Source organism: Lipotes vexillifer, unplaced genomic scaffold, assembly GCF_000442215.2.
Source record: "Lipotes vexillifer unplaced genomic scaffold, Lipotes_vexillifer_v1.1 scaffold491, whole genome shotgun sequence".
NCBI classification, from domain to species: domain Eukaryota; kingdom Metazoa; phylum Chordata; class Mammalia; order Artiodactyla; family Lipotidae; genus Lipotes; species Lipotes vexillifer.
Window position 1 is genome coordinate 1692913 of NW_006770548.1, and position 16414 is coordinate 1709326.

Consider the following 16414-nt stretch of genomic DNA (forward strand, 5'->3'; position numbering starts at 1 on the left):
ATGGAGCTCCAGGCTAGTGAGGCCTTCCAGCCCCAAGCAGCAATTGGGTTCAGCCTCCACGACCCAAATCCTGGCCTCAGATGCTGGGCAGATTCCCAGGGTCCCCCTCAGGGTCCTGACCTGATGAGATTGGCACAGGCCTCCGCAGTGGGCCAGGCCTGGCTGATCCAGCTCTGGATCAATGTGCCCTGCTCTATGGGACCCTGTGGTACCCGCCCCTAAACCTGAGGTCAACCAGTTGACAGGCAAAGCAGATTGGTGGCAGACTTGGGGCAGCTAGATGCTGGATGAGGCAGGTGATGTGTCCAGTGCTAGGGGCAGTGCGAGGGCACAGGCCCACCCTTCTTCCCAGCACACAGTGGGCTATGTGCCTCCTCCTGTCGAGGCCTGGCGAGTGACTCACAGCCCAGAAGAGCATGAGGTCACACTGGCCGGTGGGGCCCTCCCAGGAATCTCTAGACTTGACACCAGCAGGGAAGGCTCATTTATAAGCTGCTCCTGTGATGTTTCAACTTGTACCAAAATGGAAAAAAGAATGAATGCAGCATCAGGCATGATGTCAGTGCGGTGATCTGACACCCTGCATGCCTGCTCTCCCAGGCGGGGCTGGGCTCAGAGGCAAGCCGCTGCTCTCTGCAGGAAGGCAGGCTAAGTGACGTCTGCCACCCTCCTTCCTTGCTGGTGGGGACGTGGGAGGGGATGGTGGAAAGAGAACCTGTTACTGTTGGGGGCCCTCAGAGCTTCCTGGTAGCCATGGAGGTGACAGTGCGGCAGGCCCCACCCAGGAGCAGAAGCAAGTTCCCTGGGCAGCATCCTTTGGGGCCAAATATGACATGCAAGGCTGGATCCCACCCTTTGGGGCTGAGATGCAGGGTGGCAGGTGCAGTGCCACCAGTGCCCCTGTGGGAAAGATGTAGAAACCCCTCCCCAAAAGTTTCCCCACTCCCCTTCCTGCCCCAGAGCCCAGTGGAGGGAGCCGCAGGGAGAGGCCACACAGATGTGTGGTTCACAGAGCCCCCTCTGGATTCTTGGTGGGCTGCACTGCCTTACTGCCCTTCTGTGATTGACCAGTGCAAGTAAGGGAGCAGCTGAGAAAGGCTCTTCTCGGGGAGAAAGTCCCTTCAGAGCCAGGAACCCACAAGGCCTGCTTTTTTGGATCTCTGGCCGGCTCCTGGCAGAGCAGGCACTGGCTCCCTATGGGAAACCATGTTCCTGTAGCTTCTCCTTCCCGCACCTGCGGACCAGCTCTTGGCTGCACACCACACTGAGCCTTCCCATCCCCACTGCTGCTCAGACCCCCACTGGGCTGGGTACAGGGGCATCTATGCCTCTGAGACGGCACAGTGGGTCCCCTTGCTAGCAAGAAGGATCAGCTTGACCAAAGCTGATGTCAGGCAGAACCATCTACCTCAGAGTAGCCCTGGGAAGTCCCCTTAGCTCCATCTTTGGATCTTGGGACATGAAGTCTGTGACCTGCCCATCTCCTGGCCATGGGCCAAGCGCTTATGGAGATATTTGATAAAAAGACTAAGAGAGGTTTCTTGTCACACTGGTAGAAGGCCATGCCCTCTGATTCTGGTGGGCAGCCAGCTAGGAGGGTACCCAGGAGCCACAGACACTGTGTCCAGCTGAGGAAGACTCTCGCTGTTGTTGGTTCCAGAGCCAGGGGAGCTGCCCCAGGCCTGCTCATGTATACCCAGCCTAGGTGGGCAGGTGGGCTGGTGGTGCACAGCCATCTCCCTCCCTACCCAGTGGACAGCCTCCATCCCCGTAACACAGGGTAAGGACCTTGGAGGAGGGAGGAAGAGGCTGAGGATGAGCCCCTCCCAGCAAGCTTCTGAAGTTCCATGGGGGAGGCAGAGAGGGAAGTCTTGCTGGGTTCAGAGAGATCCCTCAGCCAGCTTTCTCCTTGGGTGGCCTTGTGTGCTGGCCCTATCTGCCTGGGCCTGAGCCTGGGAGGGGTTGGGGGAGGGCACGGTCAAGGCTCCTGCCGTCTGGAAGAGGCTGGATAGAAATAGCTACGCCCATCTGGGATATGAGTCACTGAGGGGCGTTTTAGCTGTTTCTTGGAGAGGTTCTATTTTAGGTGAGATGCCTGTGACAGCCTGGGTGATGGGGGCTGGGTAAGGGAAGGTTCTGGTGGTGAGTGCAGGAGTTTTAGCACAGGCCCTTGTTCAACCCTGTCCAGAACCCAAAGGAGGGTCACCTTGAAGTCCCAGGAGAAAGAGCCTTACCTCTCAGGTTCCTCTTCTCGGGAAGTCCCACCTCAGGGCATGCTGCAGAGATGGGACCTCCAGTATGGGCTGCGCACCCACCACAGGAACTGAGTTTGTGGCTGCCGTCCTGGGCCAGGACCTAGGCCTCCACTCAAGAGGGTAATCATCTCCCAGGGTCCCTCTGAGGGTGAGCCAAAACAGCTTGCCCCTGGGAGCTCCGGCTTTTGATGGGAGTGAACCCCCATCACCCTCACCAAAAATGACTTTTCTAAAGGAGTCTTTGGGCTGAGTCCCAGGGACACAGATTGTTTCCTCTGTAGCTTTCTTTGTCCAAAGGTAGACAAAACTGCCTTGGGTCTTCAAAGCATCTAGATGAGTTAACAGTTCCCGGCTTGGGGGATGGCTTCACTCCCCAGTGCTGCGGCATCACTGTTCTTATGGTTTCTAGAGCCAGGCTTGGTCTTTGAGTTTCGCAGGGGCCACTTCTAGACCCATGACTTGACTTGGGTGAGGCTAAGCGGTCTGCAGAAGAGGCAGACATGCAAAAGGCCACAGGCTGCAACCTGCAGCTCAGGAGCTGGGCAGGGCTGGCAGGGCCAATCTTGCCAGTAGTGCCACTTCCAAGCTGGGTTACTGTGAGAGCTGGTGGCTAAATCATACTAGACCTTGGTTTTCTCTACCGTGAAGATAAAATGCAAGAATGCCTACGAACATGCCCTGTGTGGTGCAGGGTGCCAGGGGGTACTCATCAGAGTGCAGTCTTCTCCCCACTCCTTGGATGCTGCTCTTGGGCTGCTGCGCAAGACAACCAAGCCCAGGCTTCCAAACTGTGGCAAGTCAGCCACAGCGGCAGCAGCACAGCCCTGTGACCTCAAGGCAGAGAGCAGGGCTGGAGGCACCCCTGAGGGTGGGCAGAAGGAACTTTCTGCCCCAGGGACCAGACTGGACCTTTCCCTGGCAACTGGGCCACTGTGGTGCTTTCAAAGACTCTGGCTGCTCAACCATAGATGAGCAGACTTGGCCTCTGCCTTTCTGGTTGAGAAGGAGAAGCCTCTTCATGGGATGCTGAATCTCCATTCTCATGGCTGCAGCCTTGCAAGAGCTATGCCCCTATTAATAGGTTGTCAGGATTAATCCTACAGCAAGCATTTCTGGAGTGATCCCTGCTCTGTGCCACACACTGTGCACTGTCCCAAGACCACCTAAACAAGAGCTCATGGTTGGGGCAAGGATACAGGAGACACCCAAAGGGACAAAGGGACAAAGTAGCAGAAGCTTTGGGAAAGAATAAGTACTGTGAAGAGGATAAACTGGGTGATTACCTACAGAGTGCTTCGGAGGTATTTTCTTTCTTTCTTTTTTTAAAAAATATTTATTTATGTATTTATTTATTTGGCTGTGCTGGGTCTTAGTTGCAGCATGTGGGATCTTCGTTGCCACATGCGGGATCTTTAGTTGCGGGATGTGGGCTCTTCAGTTGCAGCATGCAGGATCTAGTTCCCTGACCAGGGATTGAACCCGGGCGTCCTGCAATGGGACTGTGGAGTCTTAACCACTGGACCACTAGAGGAGTCCCAGGTATTTTCGATTGTGTGGCCAGGGAGGGCCCTGTTGGTGAAGTGATACTCGGTTGAGACCTGCATAGCTAGCAGCACCTGGGGGCAGAGGGAAGAGTGAGTGCAAAGGCCCTGGTTACAGAAGAGAGCTCAGAGGACCACTTGGCAGAACAGGAGGTCCGGCGTGTCTGGGGTGAGACAGCAAAGGGGAGAGGGCAGGAAAGGAGGCCAGAGAGAGGCATAGGCTGGGGTAGATCGGGGGCCTCATGGGTCACAGTAAAGAGTTCCCATGGTTAAGTGTGGTGGGAATCCACTAGAGGGGTTTGAGCCTGTAAATGACATTCTCTGATTTGTATGTGGATTTTTGGAGGAAGATGATATTGGCTCATGTAACTGGAAGTCCGAGGGTAGACTTAAGGCAGAGCTGGATCCAGGGAATTGAATAAAGTCATCAGTTCTGCTCGTTCCTCTTTGTCTTACCTCCGCTTCCAACTGTCTCTTGACTTCATCCTTAGTGCCTCTCTGCATGTTGGGCAAGAAGGCTACTGACCACTCCAAGGCTATGTCCTTCTGATGAGTGAGCCTGTCTCCTGTTGTTCACTCACCCAGTAACATGGAAGGGCTCTGATTGGCCCTGTTTGCAAGGTCACATGCCCATCCCTGCACCCCTAGCTGCAACCAGTGATTGGCCCAACCTGAGTCATGAGCCTGCTGTCCTAGGGAGGAGTTAATGACAGAGAGAAACTACACGTCCATCATGGGAACAGCAACACATGCCTTGTTTATTCTGGAGGCACAAATTATCCCATTTTCTTTAAAAAAATTTCTCTTCCTTAAGAAAGCAAAAGGTATTTTTATTCTACTTACGTCACTTACATTGCATTACTTTGCCCTCACTTACGTTGCTCTCAAGATTGCTCATTTATATCTTGTCTCCTCAGCTAGACTCTAAGCTCCTCTAGGACAGGAATCATGGTTTCTTTTTATTTTCTATGCCTCCCTCTCGTACCTATTACTCTGCACTTCTTTATTCATTCTGCAAGTTTTTATCGAGTACCTATCGCATACCAGGCACTGTTCTAGGGCCATGCTTTCCCTCCTAGTTTATATTTCAAAAGGTCACTCTGGCGGCTGTGTGGAAACAGCCTGAAGGGGGCAGCAGGGGAAAGAAAGTGACCAGTTGGAGGCTTTTGGGGTCATCCAACCAGGAGGTTGGGAGCATCTATTGGTGAGGTGGGATGTGGACATGGATGGTGTATGCAGGCCTGAGGTACATCCAGTGGCGTGGGGAGGACCCTGGCAGGCAGTCTGGCAGGCAGTGTGTTGGTAGTTGGGGGTGGGGTGTGTGTGACTGCCTCTGCTCGTTTCCACGCACCTGGCAGCTCCTAGAGGGCAGGGCAGTGCTATCTGTCCCTCAGCCCACCTCCTGGCAGCCCAGAAACACCAGAGCCGGGCTTGGTTCCCCTGCCTGTGCTAGGAGCTGGCCCTGGCTGCTGTGGCCCTGGCTGCTGCAATGACCTGGACCATGGGCACCCCCAGTCCTGACCACCCTGATGACCATGATGCTTCCTCCTCAGGTGAAGGAGTGGCTCTGTCTGAACTGCCAGATGCAGAGGGCTCTAGGGATGGACATGACCACTGCGCCTCGCTCCAAGAGCCAGCAGCAGCTGCACTCCCCAGCCCTGTCTCCGGTCCACTCCCCAGCCAAACAGCCCCTGGGGAAGCCGGAGCAAGAGAGATCACGGGGCCCAGGGGGACCACAGCCTGGCCCCCGCCAGGCTGAGACAGCCAGAGCCACCTCAGTGCTGGGGCCTGCCCAAGCAGCTGCCCCTCCGGAGGTGGGGAGGGTGTCTCCTCAGCCCCCTCTCCCCATCAAGCGTTCCACAGCTGAGCCCAGGCCACCTGCAGGAGAGGCCCCGGCCAAAGGTGGCACCACAGCGCCCTCTGGGCCTGGTGCTGCTGAGCCGACCCAGGAGGGCCTCACTGGGAAGCTCTTTGGCCTTGGTGCATCGCTGCTGACCCAGGCGAGCACCCTCATGTCTGTGCAGCCTGAGGCCGACCCCCAGGGCCAGGCTGCCCCCAGCAAGGGGCCGCCCAAGATCGTCTTCAGTGATGCCAGCAAGCAGACTGGCCCACGACCTCCAGGCTCAGGGCCCGGGTCTGGGCCAGCACCTGGAGCCAAGACTGAGCCTGGAGCTAAAACAGGTCCTGGATCAGGGCCTGAAACCCTGGCAAGAACTGGGGGAACGACCAGTCCAAAGCATGGCAGAGCAGAACACCAGGCAGTGGCCAAGGCTGCTGCCAAGCCAAAGACCATGCCTAAGGAAAGGGCCACCTGCCCACTGTGCCAAGCTGAGCTCAACGTGGGCAGCAAGGGCCCCGCCAACTATAACACCTGCACCACATGCAAACTCCAGGTGTGCAACCTGTGTGGCTTCAACCCGACGCCCCACCTGGTGGAGGTAAGAGAGCTGATCCAAGCATGTTCCCTTGGGCCTTGGTGAGGGGCCAAGGCCTGGGGTGATGGGGGGCATGGGAACCAGAAAGGACTGTAGAAATCGGGATCTGCAGCAATCACAGGGCTGCCCCTACACAGCTGCAGAGAGTCTATGCTCCCTTACCTGTCCCTGCCTCCGGCCTGTCCTTCCACTCAGAGAATTAACTGGCACAGTGGACAGAATAATGGTGCCTACTGCCTCTGATCGGCTGACCAGTGCCCTGAGGCTGGTCCCAGAGGTAGCCAGGTTCAGGAGGCCCTGAATCGGCCTCCCCATTCCTGGCTATCATGGGCATGGCCCTCATGGAAGATGCCAACCCCCACTGCTCATGCAGGAAGAACCTGAAGTTGTACCCTGCCCTCAGTCTGTGACCCTCACAGGGGTTGAAAGGCTGTTAGGCAGAGGGCTGTGCCCCCATGCCCAGGGCAGGGCAGAAGGCTTTCTTACAGCGGGGCAGCCCAGCCAGGCAGTGTCTTCCCTTCATCCCCTCGTCTGAGGTCGTGGGTATTGATATCTGCTTGTCAAAGCCACAGTCTTTGGTCCACATACTTTCCTGTTGCAGGGCCTAGCCCTCCTTGGGGCTGTTTGTGGGGATGCTCAGAGATGCTCTTCTTACCCAGAGGGAAGTTTGAGGGAGTGCTGGGGCTGGGGCCTGTCTCTCTGCAGTCCCTCTTCCACAGGAGGGTTCTGGGCCCCGTGCAGAGCTGGGTGGAAGGGAGCAGGCGGCCTGGTGCTCTCTTGAAGCTTGGAGCCCAGCCTGGGAGGTTCAGAAGGTGTGGAGGCACCCTGGCAGAGCAGGACAAGCCTGGGCTGGAAGGCTGCTCCTGCCCCTGCCCTCACCTACTCCGCCCTGCCCAGGGCCATCCATGTGACCCCTACCTTGGCTGCCTTGCCCATACCTGGGTGTGTCCCCTTCCGTGTGTGCCCTTGCGGTCTATGATTGGCTCATCTTGGAAGGTGGATGTGTCCCCAGCTGTGTCATATCAGGTGATGTCAAGCCAAGCCCACTCCTCCTGCACACGGTAGCCACCTGAGTCTTGGGGCCCCTGGGCTAAGCCATATGTGACGGATGGTTGGGCAGAGTGTGGAATGCAGACCACCGCTGGCCCAGAGACAACAGAGGAGTGTGTGGTGTAGTCATGGTCTCTGTGGCGCCTTGTTGTGACTTGCCTTGGGCCAGGCCTCCATGCGAGCAGCCCACTGTGATAAGGAAGACTACTTTGGCCGCCACAGGCCATATTTTCCAACATACAGGGAGGAGCAGCCTGAGCAAGATGACTGCCCTCCTCGTGTGATGCCTCATGTGATGCCCTCCAGGTCCTCACTGCCACCTCCCCAAGCCCTAGGTCCAGTGGCTCACTGGAGGATGGCTGGCCTGGCTGCCCAGGGCGGTGAGGGGGCACCAAGGGGTCACCACAGGGCCAGAGGAGCTCCAGTCCAGAGCCAGGCACACACCCACTGCCGGGTGGGGCAGCCTGACACTGAACCCTGTTGGACTGTTGAGCTGGCCCAGCCTGGAGGACCCTTGCCCCTGAGGGACCTCCGGGCCCACATTTCCTCATTAAGCAGGATGTGCAGAGAGGAGGGGAAAACTGTCTCTGTCCAGGAGTATAAATGTTCCTGACAGTTCCTTTCAGCGCCCTCTAGGCCAGGCCAGGGGGAGTGCTGATCTGCCCAAACAGGAGTGTCTCAGTCACATGCTGACTCTGGGTGAGCGGTCTGGATTCTGATCTCAGCCCTTCATTAGAGGCTTGGTTGTTGCCTCCCTGGCCCCTGGAGCTTCTGCCCCTCGGTAGCTAGTGTTGCCCCTTGCCCCAATCCCTCCATGTCCTGCTGTCTCCATGTCCTGCCCCACTGCCACCTCCTTGGCCAGGGCCACCCTTGCCTCCACAGGATCTGTGGGTTCCATGGGCCTGATGGCAAAGCTGCTGGGCGTCCTGGTCCTAGATCTTCCCTACCCACAGCTTCTGCTTCCCTGCTTCCTGCTCCTAACAGCAGTCAGAAGATGGCCCAGCTTCTCTGACTCCTTTCTCCTCATGGCTCTGCTTGTTAATGCTGCTATCCCCAGAGGGCCTGTGGCTGCTCCTGGGGAAAGTGTGGATGGACAGCCATCATGCCCCCTCCCGTGGTTCCCACCGTGAGACTGTGCTACCATCATCCATCAGAGGTGCAAGCTGGCAGCCTGGGGAGGCTGGTGGGGAAGGGCTGGTGCTTGGTGTGTCCCCCTCCCCTGCCCTTCCCAGCTGAGGCTCTTAACCAGGCCATGGGCCATCTTTGGTCCCATCTCAGTGAATGGTCATTTGGCATTTAGAGCAATTTTGTGTTTCCCTGTGTGTTCTTGGTAAGAGGCTCCTGACTTTTCGGCAGGTGGCCCAGACACATCCTGCCTTGGGAGGGAGGTGGAGGGGTAGGTCTGCCTTGGCTGTCTCTCTCCATCTGGCTGTCTCTGTGCACAGCATGAGGCATGTCTGCATGCAGGCTGGGGGCCTGAGGGAGGGCCAGCTCCCCCCTAGACCTGTTAGACCTGCTGTGGCTCCACCTGTGGCTGGAGCCACCTGTCTGGGCTGCCAGGGTGAGAATTACCCCAACTCTCTGAGCTGTAAAAACCTTTTTACTTTCTTTCTCAAGAGGGAGTCCAGAGCATACGATGGAGGAGGCAATAAGACTAGATCCCTTTTCCCTTTGAAATTTTCTCTGAAAAATTAACCATAGTGCTATAAAATGTGAGTCACTTCATGATTAACAGTTGTTGATTCCAAATTTTTCACCTATTTATCTTTTTGAAAGATAATAGTACCCTCTGGCTTAATTTTTTTTTTTTTTTTTTCGCGGTATGCGGGCCTCTCACTGTTGTGGCCTCTCCCGTTGCGGAGCACAGGCTCCGGATGCGCAGGCTCAGCGGCCATGGCTCACGGGCCCAGCTGCTCCGCGGCATGTGGGATCTTCCCGGACCGGGACATGAACCCGTGTCCCCCGCATCGGCAGGCGGACTCTCAACCACTGCGCCACCAGGGAAGCCTGGCTTAATTTTTAGTTGGCTTTCGGTTCAAAATAGAGTTTGTGAAGAAATTAGTGGAGTTGGAGTTGTTATAGTAACACTGCCCGTTTCTCATCTTATTATAATTGCCAAAATACCAGCCGTGGCCTTGAGAAGTCAGGCCTCCCTGGGCAAAGGGCCTGGCACCTGTGATGTGTGGGACGGGCTGGGCCTATTTGGGGTGGGGGCTGCCTCTGCTCTAGACCTGCTTCAGTCTGCCTGTGGGGTAGTGATCTCAGGGAGACCTGTTTCCTCCCTTGTGGAATTGGGGGCCATAGTTCTCCCTCTTAGGTTTCTGTGAGAACCAGGTGAGATGCCATACTTCAGATACTTGTGTGAGGTCCAACACACAGTCAGCCCTTGAGCCAAGAGATTGGAACCAGAGTGTCCTAAAAGAGGGTCTCTGTACAGGAAAGAAGGAGTCCCCACCAGCCCCTACTACCTGGGTATGAATTGACCCCGTGGCCAGTGCAAGATCCTCATCTCATGAGGGATGGCCACAGGGAATGGACACATTTGGTGCTGGAGCGTGAGGAGAGCACAGCCCAACCATAAAGGCAAACGTTGGGGATATCAGGGATGATTCCTCTTATCGGAGGCAGAGGTCCCAAAAAGGGGAGCCTACGCATGTCTGGGGACAGGGAGAGCAGAGCAAGGGTCCGTAGAGGAACAGCAGCACCAGCGATGGCCATGCCTGTGGTCCAGTGTGCAAGTCTTGGGCTCTTTTATTTTTAACCTCTGGGCATCCTTTTCTCAGGAGTTCTCATCCACTGCCCCTGGTCTGGCAGTGGGGCTGGGGGTATGTTGGGCTAGGCAGCCAGTCCAGTGTTGCTGTAACCAGACGGACACCTAGGCCAGCTCCACATGCAGAGAGACTGTGTTCTGCAGGGTCATTCAGGCTGTGTCAGACAATGCAGGGAGGATGCCCAGCTTCCAATGCAGCCTCGCTTGGCTCTCTTGGCCTGTGAGGTACAGCAGCCAGTGATTCCGGAAGGTAGCAGGTCTCAGCCGCCTGTGGGGTACCCTACCAACTCTCTCAGATAACTCACTTCCCCTGCCTCGCCCCGAACCCACCTAGCTCCATCTGAAGGTATGCACATCTACGCCTCCCACCGTTATTAGGTGGTGATAGCCCTTGGGGGATTCCTACCTTCCTGCCCCCAGAAAGGAACTGGACAGGGGGAGGCAAGGCAGAAATGGTCATCAGAGCCTCCCATGTCCATCCCCAGGTCCCAGATCATCCCCTGCCCACTTGTCAAAGGGGATAGGAAAAGGAGCCAGTGAGCAGCAGCTCCCCAAGGGCTGGGGCTGGATGAGGGAGAGTATGAGAGAGAACGTGCAAGTGAATGATTGAATGAGGCGGGTAAACACTAAACGGGGAGAGGGAATGCATGAACAGGGAATGAAGGAGCGGGGTTGGGGTGGGGGCATGAAGTGAGGGGCAGAGATGAGAGCAACGTGAATAAAGGAGTCAGGGCCTCAGTTTGCAGCTGCTTTCCAGCCCCCAGGCACAGCCTGCCTCCCATCCCATCCCCATCCTTGGCCAGGTCTCCCTGGCTCCACCTCTAGTGGCCCCAATGCCCTGTACCCTTCTCCCACCACCCCCAGAGGGCTGGGGAAGGGCCTCCAGCAGCCAGTTCAGCTGTTTATTTTTAGCTCTTACCTCACATGCCTCCTCCTGCCTGCCCTCGCTCCCTCCCTCCTTCCCTCATTGCCTGCTATAGCAGAGCCAGGAGCAAGAGGGCCAGCTGGGCAGCCCCTTCTGCAGCCTGGCTGCCTCTGTGAGTAAGCGTGGGAAGGAACGAAACCCCGGGGAGCATGTGACCACAGTTGACATGCTCTGCTGAGGGCTGGGCCTCTGGGCTCAGGTAAGCAGGCCACTGCAGGGGCTGCCTCTGAGCTCTTGGCATTAGGTCTGTCGCCTCCATCCAGGCCACCCTTCCAAGGTGCCCTTGCTTCATTTGGACTGTTACTTCTGGGGTGGGGTCTGCAGGCCAGAGGTGGAGGTCGGAGGTTTGCCAAACCAGCAAGGTGAGCCAAAGTAGATGACAGAATCTTCAGAGGCCTAACCTGGATGGCTGTGTGCATGGACCCAAGGTGGAGTCAGGGCAGTGTTGCCTTGGGCCAGCCCACTGTCTAGGCCCAGATCCTAACCCCATCATGTTGATCCTGGGGCTAGGGAAGGGGCTGTTCGCTCATTTCCAGAACTCTCTCTGGGCCTTTACTAACACCCCTCCCACTTCTCTAGGATCATTTTGCCACCTTACAGTCCTCTCTGACATGGAGGGAGTTCCACTGTGACCTCAGGTGATGCTGGGGGAACATGGATGGGATTCCTGGCTCAGCCCATCCAGCACTTTCCCTAGGCACCAAGTGAGCCCAAGGCCCAGCAAGTGGCCAGCACCCATTGCTTCATAGGAGTTTGTATGGGGGATACACAGAGCATCAGATAAGGTCCAGGGGAGTCAGCAGTGGTGCTAGAGCCAGGCCCTACAAGGAACAGGGTGAGTACCTGCAGGACCTCTGAAGGGTCCCACTCCATAGCTGAGCCCCTCTGCTCAGGACCTGTGTGTGGAATTGGACCTCCAGGCAGAGTTGGAGCTCCAGTCTCAGGGAAGCAGTCTCAAGGCCCTGAGTAACAAGCTTGTGGAGCAGACCTGTCCCTCAGTCAACACCAAGGCCCTGCCACCCGCCTGACCTGGCCTCTGCTGGGGCCCAGGGCAGAGATGTGGTGTGTAGCTTTGTGGGCAGGAAATCAGGGCAGAATCATTGATATGGTACTTGCCATGGTGGCCTGTGGATGCCAGGCTGAGGGCAGGCATCCTGGAGGTACCATGCTTCCAAGGCTCTGACAGGTGGGCTAGGGTCTGACTTGGGCCTAGGGGCAGTGTGTGTGGTAAGGGTGCTGAGGATGCTGGCCCACTTTGGGCTGGTGAGGGCCAAGGGCCACCTCTTTGCCCTGTCCCTGGCTCTTTGACCTTGTAGTTCTGTGTCCTCTGGTTCCCCTGATGCTCCATCCTAGTGGTCAAGCTGCTGGTGGGAGCCTGAGTGTCTTGGCACCCCGATGTGCAACAGTAGGACAGTAGGGGTGCCGAGGCTCTGCACCCCTGGGATGAGAGCAGGCACAGGTGTGTGCTGTTACTCTCATTCCCCACCCAACCCTCCCTCGTGGGCCAGGACAGGACCTCAATTCTTGCCAAGGAGGAGCCCTGACCCTGGAGGAGGCTCCTGGGAGACATGCTCCTGCCAGCTTCTGACCTGCTACAGAAATCACCTGCTCAGGGCTTGGGATGCTTGACTCTCTCCCTGTGCAGACAGTGGGACCTGGGGAGTTAGACTTGGTTTCTGGTGTTCTAGGAAATTCACCATTGATGCCCATGTCATACTCACAATGACCTCTTTGGGGCTCTGGGTTCCAAGAAGGCTGCATGCCAGCCTGTGTGTCCGTCTTAATCATGGCTATGTCTCCAGTCCCCAGCACTTAGACTGACACAGAGAGGGTAGTCCTGAAACTGGTGGACTGATGGTTGAGGATTTGATCCCAGCCCAACTCTGGAGGAAGCAGGGCCCCTGGCCCAAGGGCTGGCACACACAGGTCCCGTCGGAAGAACAGCCCAGAGGCCGGGGGAGCAGGAGGAGGCTTTTGCCTGGGCGTCTTTGCTGGCCTAAGACAAGGTGACTTGGGCTGGGGGGTGTGAACAGAGGGGTCTGCTCAGCTCCATCCCCCACCCCCAAGCAGGGCTTCTCCCAGACAGCCTCCCCTGGCCCCATGAGCCTGCACCCTCCCAGCACAGCCCTTATTCGGGGGTGGAGAAGGATGGTGTCTGAGGCCTGAGAGCTCGGAGCCTGGGGCGGGACAGTGCCTCTGGGAGGCGCTCCTTGCCTGATGCTGTTCCTGGTCTGCGGGGGCTCTCACCTGGGGGACTCTGCACCCCTCCCAGAAGCTGTTCACACCCTGGGGGTGAGTCCCCAGCGCCCCCTCTTCTCCAGACACTGTGCTACTTTTGTAGCCTCCCCTCTCATACAGGTTCTCCTCCTTTGCAGGCCAAGTGAAAAGCTCTCTATGGGGTAAGGAAGTGACCCTTCCTTTGGGTTTGTCTTTTTAACTCTACATATGCCTCTGAAGGATGGGGCGTCTGTCATTTGGGAGCACCAAACCTATCAGTCTTTTTCTCCTCGTGCCTTTAGTGTCATGCTTTGGGAGATTTTCTCCTCCTTAAGGTTATAGAAGTCACAGGAATAATCTTTGTGTACTTCAGTGTCTTTGTGATTTTCATCAAACCCCTCCTCTCTCATTTCCATACAGAAAACCGAGTGGCTCTGTCTGAACTGCCAAACTAAGCGGCTGCTGGAGGGCAGCCTGGGAGAGCCGACCCCACTGACCCTGCCCACCTCACAGCAGCCCCCTGTAGGGGCCCCTCACCGTGCAGCTGGAACAGCCCCTCCGAAGCAGAAAGGGCCACCGGGGCTGGGCCAGCCATCAGGCCCCCCGCCTGCCAAGGCCAGTCCCCTGCCCACCAAGGCCAGTCCCCTTCCTACCAAGGCTAGTCCCCAAGCCAAGCCCCTCAGGGCTTCTGAACCCATCAGGACCCCGAGCAGTGCCCAGGAAAAGAAGACAGGAGTCCCAGCTAAAGCTGAGCCGGTGCTGAAGCCACCTCCAGAGACTACCCTGCCCCCTGGGATTCCTAAAGCAAAGGCTGGGGTGCGGAGGACTGAACTTGCCACCCCTGTCGTCAAGGCGGGGGTTCCAGAAGCCCCCAAGGGTGGGGAGGCGGAGGTCAGTCTCATTTACTTCCCAGGGATCCTAGCTTTCAGGCAGGGCAATCTAGAGAAGGGCTTAGCTCCCTGCGGGACTGGGATGTAGACGTGGGACAGGCCCTTTGGGGCCACAGAGGACAGCAGGGACGCCTAGATGAGGCCCTAGAGGGCCTAAAGCCTGTGAGTTCTAGGCCGATCCTGTGTCTGACACCTTATTGGATGCTTTGCTGGGTTCTGCTACCAGTAGATTTAGTAAAATTTCTCTTTGAGAACCTAGGGCTGCTTGAGGTTTGACATGGAACCTGCAGGTTATTCAAGACCAGAGCAATGGAGTGGGTGGTGGGCCCTGATCCCCCAGGAGGTGGAGGTACCCTTCCCCAGGGCCCTGGGTTGATGGAGAGGGCTGGACTCCCCCCACGAGCCGTCTGCCATGGGGAGTCAGTGTCTGCTTCTCACCCTGCTGCAGGAGCCAGTGGGCAAGCCTTACTCTCAGGACCTGTCTCGGAGCCCGCAGAGCCTCAGCGACACAGGCTATTCCTCCGATGGTGTCTCCAGCTCCCAGAGTGAGATCACAGGCATTGTGCAGCAGGAGGTGGAACAGCTGGACAGTGCAGGGGCGACAGGGCCACGCCCGCCCAGCCCCTGTGAGCTCCACAAGGTGGGGAGCAGCATGAGGCCTTCGCTGGAGTTCCAGGGCCCAGCCCCCAGTGGTGAGCGGAGCAAGCCCCGCTACGGCAGTGGTGAGGAGCAGAAGCGGCGGCCCCATTCCTTGTCCATCATGCCCGAGGCCTTCAACTCGGATGAGGAGCTGGAGGATATCCTGGAGGAAGAAGACTCTCTGGAGTGGGGGCGCCGGAGGGAGCAGCAGGACACGGCTGAGTCCTCAGACGACTTCGGCAGCCAGCTGAGGCACGACTACGTGGAGGACAGCAGTGAGGGTGGCCTGTCCCCTCTTCCGCCCCAGCGCCCATCCCGGGCAGCAGAACTGACTGATGAGGAGTTCATGAGGCGGCAGATCCTGGAGATGAGTGCCGAAGAAGACAACCTGGAGGAGGATGACGCTGCCCCCGCCAGGCACGGCCCGGTCACACATGGCTCCCAGAAGGGCAGCCCCCGGCCCAGGCCCGAGCCCAGCCAAGAGCAGGGAGCGCTGCCCAAGAGGCGCCTGCCCCACAACGCCACCACGGGCTATGAGGAGCTGCTTTCCGAGGGAGGCCCAGCAGAGGCCGCAGACGGCACTGGGGCTCTGCAGGGCGGGCTCCGCCGCTTCAAGACCATCGAGCTCAATAGCACTGGCAGCTACGGCCATGAGCTGGACCTGGGCCAAGGCCCCGACCCCAGCCTAGACCGGGAGCCCGAGCTGGAGATGGAGAGCCTGACGGGCTCGCCTGAGGACCGCTCCCGCGGGGAGCACTCCTCCACACTGCCGGCCTCCACGCCCAGTTACACCTCGGGCACCTCGCCCACCTCCCTGTCCTCACTGGAGGAGGACAGTGACAGCAGCCCCAGCCGCCGGCAGCGGCTGGAAGAAGCCAAGCAGCAGCGCAAGGCCCGGCACCGCTCGCATGGGCCCCTGCTGCCCACCATCGAGGACTCCTCAGAGGAGGAGGAGCTGCGGGAAGAGGAGGAGCTGCTGCGCGAGCAGGAGAAGATGCGGGAGGTGGAGCAGCAGCGCATCCGCAGCACGGCCCGCAAGACCCGGCGTGACAAGGAGGAGCTGCGGGCCCAGCGGCGGCGTGAGCGCTCCAAGACCCCCCCCAGCAACCTGTCACCCATTGAGGATGCCTCCCCCACAGAGGAGCTGAGGCAGGCAGCCGAGATGGAGGAGCTACATCGTTCCTCCTGCTCCGAATACTCGCCCTCACCCTCCCTTGACTCGGAGGCTGAAGCCCTGGATGGGGGCCCCTCTCGGCTCTACAAGTCAGGCAGTGAGTACAACCTGCCCACCTTCATGTCCCTCTACTCTCCAACCGAGACACCCTTGGGCAGCACCACCACTCCCAGTTCCGGCCGGCCCCTCAAGAGCGCTGAAGAGGCCTATGAGGAGATGATGCGGAAGGCCGAGCTGCTCCAGCGGCAACAAGGCCAGGCAGCAGGGGGCCGTGGGCCCCATGGTGGCCCCTCTCAGCCCGTAGGCCCCCGGGGCCAGGGTTCCTTTGAATACCAGGACACCCCAGACCGTGACTATGGTGGGGCTGCTCAGCTGGCCTCGGAGGGCACACCAGCCAGCCTGGGAGCAGCCGTGTACCAGGAGATCCTTCAGACGTCACAAAGCATTGCCCGCATGCATCAGGCCTCCTCACGGGGCCTGGCCTTTGCTGAGGACAAGAAGAAGGAGAAGCAGTTTCT

The 16414-nt window shown here is 58.1% G+C and overlaps 1 protein-coding gene across 1 annotated transcript in view; it reads left to right on the plus strand.

The window, feature by feature from the left end:
• Positions 1–16414, plus strand: part of BSN (bassoon presynaptic cytomatrix protein) — a 90280-nt gene that overhangs the window by 60670 nt on the left and 13196 nt on the right. Inside the window, exons 4-6 of the mRNA XM_007446210.1 lie at positions 5350–6234; positions 13614–14084; positions 14532–16414. Of these exons, the coding sequence (XP_007446272.1) occupies positions 5350–6234; positions 13614–14084; positions 14532–16414 (3239 nt within the window). The remainder of the gene's footprint in view (positions 1–5349; positions 6235–13613; positions 14085–14531) is intronic.